General features: G+C 40.1%; 1 protein-coding gene across 4 annotated transcripts in view; it reads right to left on the bottom strand.

The window, feature by feature from the left end:
- Positions 1–3,730: 3,730 nt before the first annotated feature.
- The window catches only part of CRPPA (CDP-L-ribitol pyrophosphorylase A), a 126,091-nt gene continuing 115,754 nt past the window's right edge, over positions 3,731–14,067 (bottom strand). For all 4 annotated transcript variants that reach the window (XM_085567485.1, XM_085567491.1, XM_085567523.1 and 1 more), the window contains one exon: positions 3,731–4,021. In XM_085567485.1, the coding sequence (XP_085423611.1) occupies positions 3,746–4,021 (276 nt within the window). In that variant the 3' untranslated portion in view covers positions 3,731–3,745. The remainder of the gene's footprint in view (positions 4,022–14,067) is intronic.

The following is a 14,067-nucleotide window of genomic DNA, read 5'->3' on the forward strand; positions in this document are numbered from 1 at the left end:
ATTTTTCAGTGCTTTAGAAACTGTACTTTTAATACAATAGACTAGCTGGCTGGAATGTTCCTATATAGAGATCAAATAGTTCAGCCACTGAAGCCAAATGGTAATAGAGACACTTCAAGTTTCTTTTAAGACAAATATAGTGGCTCAAGATGTCACATTTTTGCCTTATTTTGAATTTAGCTAATGAGAAAAATAAGAAAATTAAGCATTTTTACCACCAAAACCCATAATTTATTCCACAACCAGTGTTAACCTCTGCCTAAATTTATTTTCCTCTTTTGCACTTGAATATTATTGATTACCCACAGGAATGGAAGGATCTTTAAGTTCATCCCAAATAGAATGCTTTTCTTGGTTTCCCAAGCATGAATTCCACAGTACTTGGTAGAAAGGAAAAAATTTACAGTCTGGGTGGTAGAAGACAACTGGGGGAAGTGAAACTGATAGTGGGAATAGAAGTTTGACTCAACTGTAGGTAGAGTAAGATGTTTGCCCAGAAAATACAAAAGATAAGCCATCAATAAAAACTGTGGTCTTGAGATTCAATTCACAAATGTGATAGTGGAGTGTGGAAATAGCATCAGCAATTCCAACTGGCAACATAACAGAAAAACAAACATCAGCGGGGTATTAGAAACTGATCTAGGAGAAAAAATGTCATTTACAGATAAGATATATTAAATGGGATTTGTCCTGTGCCTGCAGCTCTTTTATGAAGAAGAAAGGCTCATGTAGTTAGAAGGGCCTCTGGAAAGGCAACTGAAGGAAGATTTCCTTTGGCAGCCAGGAGGAAGGCTTGTAGCTGTCCCTCTGAAAGTCACTGCTGACCCCAGAAATCAGATAGGCTGCCCACTGGAGATGGAGCCATAGAGCCAAGCCACATGGATTTCAGGGACCTTGAACAACACTATCACCAGCAGAACACTGTCCCAGGCCTCTGGGCTATGTAAATTCCACAAAAATCTGAAGACTGCCTCAGTGCTTGCAGCAGCCTAGGGTAGAGAGCTGAAATGAGCTAAAACTGCCTTAACTTCTCCCTCCCAAGTGAGTAGGAGTCCTGTGTTCTTTGGCAGGTGACACAGACTGTCATCCCTCACTGCCACTAAGATCCACACAGAGTATCCTTTAAATTTAAAGGCAGACATATTTTGAGAAAATAAGTGAGTATGATAAAGCCAGGAATTGCACCAGGAGAAATGCTCTGGTATTCCATGAGAATGTCATAGCACCTACCATGAATCTCCTTGCATTCCAAGGAATGCAAGCCAAGCCAAGGCAGAAGGAGCTGCTCTCTTTGTGCCAGGTCCCAGCACACAGCTTCTTCCATGTACAGGATGCTTCCACTGGGATAGCATAGACTCAGGGGTTTCAGGAAAAAAAAAAAAAAAGAAAAAAAAGAAAAAGGAAAAAAAAAAAAAGAAAAAAGAAAAAGATCAATTCATTTCCTATCTAAAAATCTCATAATTTAAGACTTAGATCAAGCCACTCCCCATAACCATAAAACAAAGCCAAAATGGAACAAGGAAAACTAGAGGGATATTCTTATCCTAATGAAAAAATTAGTAGGCACACAAGCCCAATAGGGCACAAAGGATATAATAAGCATTTCTTTGCTCTGACAAACTGTCTTAGCAGTGAGAGCACCAGAGAAGAGGCTTTCGGTGGCTAAAAAGAAGAAATCCCCAAAGTAGCCACAACGTTCAAGGAAGTGTTCAGGCCTGAGTCAGCTGTTAATTAGGTAGCTTCAAATGCAAGAAACCATTTATAGGAAGCCAGGATCTGAAAAAACCAAAATCTCATATACTCAATCTGGCATTGTGATGGGTCAGTGAATGTTAGATAGAACAGAGAGAAAGAAATGAGGGAAAAGCTTTTATGGTGGCCAGGAAAAGTCTTTAACTCCTTATGATCATCTCATTAACTTTTGTCCTCTCCATCAGTTTTCAGTTCATCTGGATACTTCAGACTGGCTCATGGGCTGACTCATTCATTGAGGTGAATAAATTCCTTCCACCAAAAAAGCAGAAGGTGACATAATGTTTATCCTAGTGGCCTTCATAATCATTCCCTCAGTGTTCCAAGGACAAGGCAGAGAATCAAATGCTATGATGCACAGTTTTGTGGTGTTAATCTAATTTGAAACAAACATAAATAGGGAAAACAATTCTCCAAATCTTTCATTTCAAATTATTTAACTTAATGCTAATGGTGTGATCTCATCATTCCAAATTACTGGGTTAGTTGGTAAATAAACTCCCCTAAAATAAATCTGCACTGATAGTTTCTTGCATTCTATTGGCTTGAGTCTAATTTATTTTATGCCTATTAAATTTGTAGAACAGGCTCTTGTAAGTATTTTCCAATAACTTCTAAATTTCTACAATTGCTGAGATAGTGTCTCAGACAAAGACCTATAGGGCTGAAATAAAAATAGTGAAGGGTTCAAGATGACATCATGTTTTATGAACACAAGACGTGACCACAAATAACCTACAATAACCTTTAAAATTAGTTTTTTCCTGACTTCATAAAACAATATTTTATTTGGCAGGCCCTTGTTGGCAAGCACTTTGAGCAGTTCTATTTGTTTTCTGTAACCAGGAAGACACAACCAGTGTTTTCACATAGGTTTCCTCAGTACTGTGGTTTTGCCATTTTTTGCCTCTTTATTACTGCCTGCTGCTGTTGAATATTTTTCTTTGGGATGTTTATTAAGAACAAGGATATGAATTTTAAAAAAACCCCAAACTTTCTTTGTAACAGCACTGGTGAATTTCTCCCACTGTAATATTACTGTATCAAAAACACAGAAATAGATCATGGTATCTAGAATGATCTGGTTGCTTTAAGTCTAAAGTTATGTAATAACATGCAGCTGGCTACATGTATATTATGAGAAACTGAAGGAAATCATCCCATATGTTCTTTGATGCATTAACCAAGACCAAGATTTAGAAATCCTCCATAGCTTGTAACACCATATGAAATGAAGGAAGGGGCTTAGCCAGTGACTGAACTAAATAAAAAAAAAAAAAAACCCTAAGCATTCCAGTTAAAGTAAATTAGAAATGAACATCATAGAGTGACAGAAATACTCCTGGTTTCTTAAGGGATTGTACCTGGGATTAGTTACTATTTCATTCCACCATCACCAGTGGTCCTGATTATGAGAGCCACAAGTCAAGAGATGTGTTTTCATTCCATCTCCTGCAGCCAAATGGGATTGGGCTCTCTATTTGACACTGTGCAAGCTTTGGTTGTTTTGAGTTGTGCTGCTGTGGACAAAATGGACAATTTTCCCACCACATCTGTAGGACTAGTTATGCTTCCAGTGTTTTCAACATGTTAATTTGGGAGTTTGTGGAGTTTTGGTGGTTTGGATTATTTTATATATATATCTATATATACACATATATACACATATATGTAGACGTATAAAAATATAAAACTCTGTAAGATTTTCATTCAGTATAGTTTTAACTAAGATAAAAATTTCATCTGCACTCCCAAATTGCACTATTCAGCGAATCCTATCTTCTCTGCTGTCCCCATCCCTACACCAGGAAAAAATAAAAGAATAAAAAACTATTTTTATGTTAGAGCAGAGGACATGCAATTAAGAGGAGCTTTTTAGCTTCTGTGCAGTTTGGAGCTCCTAGAAATCCCTCTTTCTCTATACAGTGTGAAGCTTGAGTGAATAAGGTAGGTTCCAATAATTAAACTTGCTCTATTGACCTAACCAAAATTAACTGGCCATGCAGCAATGTAGCTGTCCATGTAAAAACAGGAAGTCAGATTTCCCCAAGTAACCCTTATTCACCATGAGAAAAACAGCTGGTGCTCTCCCTTTACATGCAAGTGTGTGGGGCATGGATGAAAGATGTATACTTCTGATATCCTCTCTTTTAAAAGGCCGTGTTTTTTTTTCCAGTGGAAGTTTTCCAGCACTCAGTTCCTGAGAGGTAGGGCCCCAAGATAGTCTGGTCAAAATAGTTAGAATCATATCTTTGTAAGGAGAAGTCTGTGAAATCGAACAAAGAAGCCACATTAGTATAACATGAATAATCTTCCCTGACCTCCAAAGAGAAAAATAATAAAGGATTTATTACGCTTTTTTTTCCCTCCCTAAGAAAGAGTAATAAGAAAAATCCTCCTTACAACAACAATAACCACTGTTTCAGAATCAGAGGCTTTGTGTCACTGTTTTCCAGTAGTTACGCTACATTTCTCCCAGTACACTGCTGGGATTTTTTATTTTTTATTTTGCTACGCATGCTCGCACATCTGCTCCACATGTGTGATCAGCGACTGGATTTTCTGAGCTGAACGTCCTGTTAAATGGACAGAGTGGGCAGATCATTCCTTAGAGAGCAGAGAATCTGCCTCTGGTGGATTGCTGCCAAATGCAATGGTGTAATAAAGAAAAGAAAACTGCTCGTTCGGATTGCTCTGAAATGAACTGTGTCCTCTCCTAAAATTCCATCTGGTTAAGATCCCTGGAGGCGCAGTCCAACACACCTAGGTCTGGCAGTCTGTGCATTTGATGGCTGCAAACATCTCTGTGTAGGCTGACTGGGGGAAGGCAGGATCATTAAGAATTAGAAGAGGTGAAACCATTGTACTCATTCCCTTTCACCCACCCAGACAAAATTACAGATGAGGGTTGTGGAGGTGAATGTACTTTCTGTTGCTGACACTGACAGATAATCTTTAAAATAGGTATTGTAGGCTTTGATTTTCTCTGTATTGTCTAAAGGCTTTGTTTTCAGCTGGTGGAAACCAGCAGCAGTCTGGACTGATCGTCCCTCCTCAGGTTTGGCCCTTACTGCATTAATCAAGGGCTTTGTAGTAAACTGTATGAAGGAGATTGAAGTGAGCATTTTGGTGTGTGTGCAAGGAAATTCAGCTTCCAAAAACACCAGGGACTAATAACAGATGTACAAAGTAAGAGAAGAAATTAACAGATGCTTCCCAGTTTGGGCCATAATTGTCAATGAAACCCAACTCAAATGGTTCATAGGTCACATTAGAGTCTGCTGCAGATTAATTTGGCTCTTTGCTGATGCTGGCAAAATTAAGATTGCAACTTCAAAGTGCTGGAGTATGCCTGAATACAAGCTGATTTGCTGAAGTAATACAAATACTGCTAAAAGCATTCTTCTGTGAGTTTAGTGGTTAGTTCTGCACCAGGCAATAGTATTACATTGGTTTAATCCATCTCTGTAATAGATGTCCTGTAGAACATGACAGTTCTATACTCAACAAACCAAATATTTCATTTTAATTTTCTTCTCAGTCTGCATATATCCTTGTGAAATAAACAGGGCCTGGGAACAGTCCTGGGCATTGAATTATGATCATCTATGGTGTTAAAGAGTTAGACATCCCTCAAGGCTGCTGCCAACTACCCTTCAAACCACTCCCAGGCACAAATCAGAAGCAGGGGATTTCCAGAACCATTCCCAAAAGACCATTTGTAAGCAGACACATGGTTGTGAAGGATAACAGTGTTTACTAGAGCAGAGCTGTCTGCCCTATATTCATTGGCCTCAGTTCCTGGGAACACGCTGAGAATGTCTCAGCTGCTCATCCATAGGCCTGGACAAGTCTCAGCAGTGCGACATTATTTTAAGGAGAGTCAGAGTCTACCACTTTTGGAGACAGGGCTGTGGGTTTGGGGTGTTTTTGTGTCACAGACAATTTTCTTTGTAAAAAAGCACAAATCATAAAGTTCTGAAATTATTTTCAAGGCTCTCCTCTGCAATTACGACTGGACAGGGTTTTGTTTCTGTGATTGTTCTGGAAGGTATTGGGCAACTGAGTGCCTGCAGTAGTGTCACTGATGGGGTGGATCTCACAGCCTCTAGCTAATGTAATCACATTGCCCCACTGAATACACCCTAAAAATATTTTTGTTAGTTTTTCCTTTACCAGAGGTGTTTTAAAATAACTAGCTGCCAGTTAAATTGTGGATTCCCATTGTCCTTGTTTATCCATCTGCTTGTAATTGTGCTGGTTTTGGTTCAAGATGATTTTTAACTAATTTGAAATCATTAATTTGATTATTGCTTACCACCCAGAAAGAAATGGCCAAAATCCAGGATTCTGCCTTTGCAAGACTTTTCAAGAACTTGGATCCAGTTCAAATACAAATGAATTATTATTTTTCAAATTTCTATTGAGTCATATATTATGAAAAATTGCATTAGAAAGAATTACAGAGGGGGTGTACCTTAAAGAAGTTTCTCATTTGGCTTAAGCCATTCTTTTAACTATACAACTAAGAAAAACATCACTTTCACTAATAGATGTGCTGGCTCATCGGGTCAGAACCTGCAACCTGGCAGGAATTCCTGACCCAGCCAGCTTCCAGTGCCATGGAAGGCTTTGTCTGAGCCAAACACTTTCAAGCTCTTTGCTCCCAGGCACTGGGGATAAAAAGCAGAACCAAGGGCCAGGACTTGAAGAGTTTCCAGACAGTTGGGAGTAAGCTCTGATGCACAAAACTGTGAAGCCAGTGACTTTTCCACCTTGACTTTCTGCTGCTCAGACTTTGAGAAATGCAAGGCCTTTGGTGTTCCGTGTTCTAGACTCAATGAACCATCTTCAATTAGTAGTCTGTGACAGATCATTCCATTAGACTATTTTTGATAGAAATTAGTAATAGATATAAGGTAGAGTGAGAGGTAGAAAATAAGATATAAGGCAGAAAAATAAGATATAAGGTGATATAAGCAGTGAGAGGAACTTTTATTGATTAATTACTAGAATTAATTAGTGGTATGTGAAAAAGTTGAACTCCTAAAACCAGATGAAGATTGTCCAGTTTGGCAGTGGGAGATAGCTGGGGAGGGGGCTTAAATATTTTCATCCAGACCTCAGATTAGATTTAAAATATGTCAGGATGAGTCTAAGGAAAACATACTTGCAAAATAATACTATTTAAGTAATATAAAGTTATTTTAGTAACATAAAGAGTTCTCCAATCATTTCAAATGCAGATCCTATTATCAATTATTATGTACAAAAAGAGGATTCAGCAAATGGGACAAGACCATTAAGACAAATGCTGAAAAATGATATTCACTCATTATCTAAATAATGGTGACAGCATAATAACTACCAAGGAGGTGAATGAATTAGATTTCAGAGCCCACCATTTGAAATTAACATGTTCTGTGGTTTCTGTAAGTTCACTTAGAAGTTTTCAGTATTTTCTTGTTTTCTTCCTGCCTTTCCGTGTCCCCATTTGTGCACAGCTTTCCCCTCTGTTCCCCTTAAGCTAAAATCTCTCAGGAGAGCATTTTCCTTGTAGTGGCCACAGCACAGCATGGCAGCAAATGTGGCTCCTGCCAACCAAAGGAGGCTGGGGTCGCACCACCTGTGCTAAGAGGGGTCTGCAGTGCCTCCTGCCAACCAAACCTGTGGGGGAAGACAGGGGCAAAGAATCATTTGGAAGTGTACATGAGAAATACTGAGTTAGTTTAAACAGAAAGGATTCCTTCTTTGAAACTTAATCAACTGAACAAGGCACTTTGTCCTAAGTGACGACTTTTCCTCATCGTAAGAGTAGAACTGAAAATCAAAGTTTATCTGCACAGGAGCATTAAATTTGAGGCTAATAATCTCACTCACCTTGTGAACAGCTCTGCTACCCTTTAACAACCTGGAAAGTGTTCCCACTGCCTTAGGTGGGGTTCTGGATTGAGTCCCCCATATAGGTACATAGAAAGCCCCTAATCAAGCTAATAAAGCTTCATGAAGTCAAACTGTCCTATACTTTGCAGTTCTGCTAAAACATATTTAATATTAATTGAAATCTTTGTCATTTTATAGAGTTACATAAATGAATGGAAAGGAATAGAGAGGAAGTGTTTTATATGATAAATAGGCTTTTTAGCATATATTGGGGTACAGAGGAAGAGCTCTTCAGAGCCATGTAGCTGTCTGCTACTGTACCTGGATATGGCTTTCTAGATCTTATAAAAATTTAAAAAAGACTTCATAATATAGTACTGTTCCATACCACACCACACACCTCTTCATTTTGCAAACACTATGACAGCATTAGGGACTAGTGAGAGAGGAAAAAAAAAACTAATACTGGGGAAAAATGCGCCAAAGTTTGCCAACTTTGCCTCCTAAGTGTTCAGTACTGTTTTTAAATGCCTCAGCAAGTTGTTCTTAGGTGAAAGATAACAGTCTGCCAAGTCTTGAGAGTAAACATTTTGTGTTGGTCCACCCACAGTGCATTCAAATAAGAAACTGCAGCTTATTCAGTGTGACTCAGGTTTAACCATCTCATTTTCAACATAGTTCACTCATCATGGCCTTTCAGATCCTTCTCTTCATGTTTGTTCTCAGCCTCCTGAAGCTTCCTGCCTGCTCTTTCATGTTTGACATCTGGCTTAATCAGACTTAGGTTATCATTATATTTGTGAACACATCTGATGAAGGTGCCTCTTTTATTACTTAGCTGCAGTCTGGTTTTAAACATTAACATCTTAAATATTGACAGGTTCTATTCTTGTTCTACAAACTGCATATTGTTTACATGTGTTTCTCCTAGGCCTATGGACATTAAAATGCAAACAAATATATATATGCATACATTTGCATCCAGACACTTTTTATATATAGATTATAGATTTTATTTATTGATAGATATAATGCAATGATATATATACAATATAGGCAACCTTTGAGCAAATTTTTTTCCATGAAGATTTGGCTCTAAAACTCAATATTTCTGAATTATAACAGCAGCTGTTGATCTCTCTGTCAACATCATAACAGACTTCTGCTGACAATAGAGCAGCACAGAGTTTCAGAGCACCCTGTACTTGAGGGCCTTTTCCATGTGCAGTTGATAAGTTAGTGGCTGTACCAGGAAGAAGAAGATAGTACTTAAAAAATGAGAAGAAAAGCTTTGTCTCTGATATTATGGAGCAGGAGAGGAAAAAAAGAAAGGGTGTAGGTAGCACTGTTCTAGGAAACAGAAGAGGGATATAAGAGATTTCTGGTCTCCTTTGGAAACCAGGGTCAATGAGATTTTTCAGTTCAAAGAATACATGGAAATAATAATCCAAAGTAGGAAAGAGGACTTCCACTGGAAAAGCACATGTGAAGCTCATGATAATATGGGGCTGGAGATGTTGGATTTGGGGCTGACAATAGCTGCCTATGAAGCGAAGAGAAGCTTTGCAGCTGGTGTAGCAGAAGGGAGATTGGCCAGGCTGAGATACAGTCTGGAAAGGAGCCTGACCAGGAGCTGCCAGAAGGTTTGACCATTCTGAGATGTGTGTGCAGTGGTACGTGCTGGCAGTGGGCTCCCAGTTCTGCCCCTCCCTGAAGCTGCTTTGGTTTCTACCCCTGAACTGCACACTAAAGGATAGAAATCTCTACAGTGTGGCAATATAACCAAAACAACACAAGAGCATTTATCTTAAGAATTGTCCTTATAGTAACTTGCTTGGAGATTACCACAGGTTGTACGTGTGACTTAAATCCTGTTCCACCTCAGAAGATAAGAGTGCAATGTTTTTTTGTGGTGACTACTGAGCTATATAGTTTCTTGGCCTCCATTCCTCAGGAGAAATCTGATAAAGTACCTTGGATAATTTGTCAAAACTTCTGCTCTTGTTATCTTTTAGGACCTGAAGAATTTGGCAACGTTTAAGGAGTTTGGATTGTTCCAAAGAGGAAAAATTGGTCAGAAATCAATACTCCTCTCAAACTATTTTATGTATTTTTAAGGAATGGATTGAACCTCTTTTCCTGAGGAGAAAATCCACAGTTACTCACTGTATCAATGTCCTTCTAAATTACTTCCCCACAAGGACTCTCCTGAGACATTTCATTTTTGTTGGTATCTGCTCGTTCTCCTTCTGTACCATGAAAAGGAATATATTGCAGAGGAATCACAAGTAACACAAGCCAGGCTAATAGAAGAATCAAATTAACACAGTCATGCCAGACCTGTGTTGCAGGTGAGATGGTAAGATTTGCAGAAAGCAGTGCTTGTAAGTGCAAGCCCAGAACAATGCACAGGAAGCTGATTTTTTTGGGGGGATAATGTTTACAATCTTCAGAAGCAGCACCTTGTAAAGTATGGCTGGACCACAAGGATACTGTGGGGGATATCTAGGCATGTTTTTTCCTACTTCCATTTATTTTTCTCATTTTTGCAACCATTAAATGAAATTATACCCTTTTTGGTCTTTCCCACAGACAGCTGAGATTCCTCAGTTGCTTTCAATATGCCTTGTATTAGCATGGAGACCAGTGGCACTCCATGAGCAATTTGTTTACTTGATTCCAGGTGGTCAAAACTGCCAACTTCAGGGGAGCTTCACTGGACTGTCTGTGTCTGAAAGTACAAGGAAGAGTTGCAATTTCAACAGCTGTTTTCTCTTTCTATGAGTAGCATACAGAAAGAGATAGTTAAACCATGTGGTGCTTTGCAGTTGTACCTGGAGTAAGCTCCTGATCTTCAGTGTGGACACTGGATTTTAGTTAAAGTACCTGCAAACCAAAATTTGTTGTGTTAGTTTCTTATGCAACACCTAGCTAAATCCTTTAAAACAGCTGGATTGTCACAGTCTTCCATAGAAACAGCCAGTGAGCTATTATGGGGATGGGTCACGTTTTAAGGAAAGTTGGGGGCAGAGGCAGCATCAATTCTTGATGGTGTGCTGCTGTCAAGAAGTGCAATTTCACTATCTTGCTGTCAAGGCTAGGGGTAAATCAAGACTCAGAAATTTTGTCTCTCAGCAAAATAGGAATAGCTCTTCCTGGCTATTACACATTGCTTGCTGTCACCTATAAACCTCTAATGAATGTTTGTAAAGTACTTGGGGACCTTCCCATGCAAAATGTTACATATGAACCACTGAAAATTAATTTTTATTGTGTAGTTGTTTAAGCTAATGCTAACAGTAACTAGTGGAAAACTTTGATCTCTGTCTCAAATGGATCAGAATAATTGGAAAGAGCTGCCTGGATAAAATATGTGAAATCTTTAAAAAGTCTGTATGAAAAGTGTGATGTGCCCACAGATAAAGGCAATCTGTCATTTATTAGCACTAGTATTTAATCTAATGAGAAAGATCAAGAATACAGCAAGCTGATACAGACAGAATATTGTCTAAGTATATTGCACTGATAACAGCACTTAAGTTGGATCAAGTATGTAAAAAGATCTGGTATGTACAGGATATTCAAACATCTTACATGTAAATGGTCTTTAGACAATTTTGACATTGAGCAAAGGAGTCCAACTACTTGGAGCTACGAATCTTCTCTGAGCTGGGGTGAGGTGAGGCACTTACAAACTACACCTCTAGCACTAGTGCCTAAAATAAGTGGATACAACAAACAGTGCAAAAGAATACAGAGATTGATGACAACCGAGAATAGCACTGACTGGCCCTGGCTTAAACACTGGGCCTATAAATTAACTGGCGTGCAGGTGCAATTCTGAACGTGCCTTTGTGCATGTGTGTGTACTTTCAGTGTCTGCCAGACAGAGATCACAGGGAGCTATTGCAGCTCCCTCAAACCCTGCTTGGCTCTGGCAGTCGTTGAGGAGCTGGTAATTGTTTTCCCAAACTACATACCAGGTGCAGCTCCCTTGGCTCTAGATTGTCATTCACAAAACTGCTCTGGACCCACTTGGGAAGAGCCCACACCTCCTGCACACACTATCCTAAAGAAAGAGGACAAGTGAGAACCAGAGGATACGTACTTCGGTATGGAACAGATATTCATCTTCTTTGCTGATTCTGTCCTTAGCCACTAATATGTGATTGCATTACATTATTTTTAAGATGATGAATTACAAATTCCAAATGTAATTTTAAAAAATTCTGTGCAGGGTATGTTGAACAATATACTTTGTTCTTGTAAACTTTAAGTTTTAATACAGCTTAAGTTTGATGGAGGTTCCTGTGAGCCTGGGATGAACAGACTACATCAGAGGGCAGAGATTTTAAGCTGTCCTTCCTTAGCTGGAAATCCACAGCCTGAACCTCGGAACATGCCAGGAAGATGCCCTTTCCCCGCACAGGCGCATCCACCTCATAATATCATAGAGTACTTTGCGCTGGCTAAAGCCATCGCCCAGCCTTTCCCGCACCGCAGCTAACGGGGTTGAGCTGCCGAGGCGCGCCCAGCGCCGCCCGCTCCGCATCGCTGGTGTTGGACTCCCCCTGCAGGGACAGCCCCGAGCTCCCCGCATCGCCACCCCCCACCCACGGCTGTACGATTGCCGCAGGAGCAACCTTCACCTCATCACCGCTTACCTTCTCTTGCTCAGTATTTTAGGGATTCAGCCCGTTTCTTTGCGGCTCTCACACAGGTGTGTCCACAGATGCTGTTTTCTCCGTCCCTCCCTTTGTGGTACAGCCCCCTCCTCCTGCACTGCTGCCTCCAACACACCTCTCTATCATCTCTCTCACCACTACTCTGTGGCAAAGCTGAGGGACACAGATGATCTTTTGGTCCCTCCATGAAGTCTTACATTTGAATATCATCAACCTACATGAAAGCCAGAAAATGGCTGTTTTTTTGTTTTTTTTTTTTTTTTCTTACTATACGTAGGGAGAGAAAAAGGAAATTTTGAAACATCTGAGTATTTTCAATCAAAGTAAAACAGTTTGGCATCTAAGTGCAGCTTGTTTCAAGTGCTTTGCTTTGTTTGGGGTTTTTTGTATTAAACTGCATTTCCTTATAATAGTGTATTGCCCCATGGGAGGAATATTCTGTTGTTTAATGCCACATCTTGCCAGTGGAGTAATCTTCCTGGCTGAATATCTTTCACAAAGACTCCAGAGTTGTCCAGCTTCCTTCAGCTGCCTGCAGCTTGCTCCAGTGTCTCAGAAGAAGAAGATGGTTGTCGTCTGCCACTTGGCAGAGGACGGCTGCAAGATGGGGACAAGAGCCTGATCTGCTCTCCTCCAAAGCCAGCACAGAAATAAATGCTGAGCTATGGCTTTGCGAATTGACTGGAGCCTATGTATTTTAAATGAGCTAAAAACCCTGACTTATTCTGATTTGCTTCCACAGATCACTTCAACTTAGTAGACAACATGTTTTCTTCCCAAAAATTCATTCAGGTGGAATATTCCCAAATGTTGTGTCTTCCTCATCCTACCAAATGCCGGCCTCAGCCCAAGGCAGAGAGCAGTCAGCAGTGAGGAGGGATGTGGGTATGTTGGGATGTTTCCCACTGACAGTCCCTGGGGGGAGCGTGGTCCTGAGCTCAGCCACCATCCCCAGGCCTGGTAGGGGCTGAGCCAGCATCCAGGTTGGGCTGAGGGTGCAATGTACCTGCAGCAGAGTCTGTGCAGAGATCAAGAAGGCTCTGCCTGGAATGCCAAAGAGCTGCCTGTCCCCAGCCCTCTCCTCAGGTCCCCCAGCCAGCCCCACCTGTCTGTGGTGGCACAGCCTGGGCTGGCAGGGTTATACACAGATGGGCCAGCACTGCTCCCCTAGCGCTGCACACACAAGTTGGAAGCCCAGTTCTCTATTAAATGATTCCAAAAAACACCAGTTCTTAACAGCATAGTGTCAATGGTTCTGTCCAAGAAGGATTTCAGCTCAAGTCATGGTGTGGTAAACAACATAAACAGGGATGAGCATTCGTAAATCTACTGCATAACATCAAATGAGTCAAATGAGAAACATGGCTGAGTAAATTTAATACACTGATAAATTCTGTTTTCCAAGGTTCTTGCCTATATTTCAGGTACATGAGTAATACCACCTATTATCTCTAGAGCTGAAAAATGAATGCAGGCAAAACAAGATTTTCCATGGTTCAACTGGTTAATCAAGGCTTCCCTAATACACAGAATTGTTTTCAGCACTTGAGTATTATCTCAGCAGCAATAAATTTTACAAGACAGCTCCTTCAAGCATTTATGGTTTTCAATTTACAGAATACTTCATAAATATGAATTCACTGTAAGAAATGCTGCTGTGAAATAGCCATTATTCATATTGCATAGAGGGAGAGGTTGAAGCATAGTGAAGTTTACCAACCTGCTCATTTTACCTAAGCAGGAC

This window comes from Lonchura striata, chromosome 2 (assembly GCF_050655825.1).
Source record: "Lonchura striata isolate lonStrDom1 chromosome 2, ASM5065582v1, whole genome shotgun sequence".
NCBI classification, from domain to species: Eukaryota; Metazoa; Chordata; class Aves; order Passeriformes; family Estrildidae; genus Lonchura; species Lonchura striata.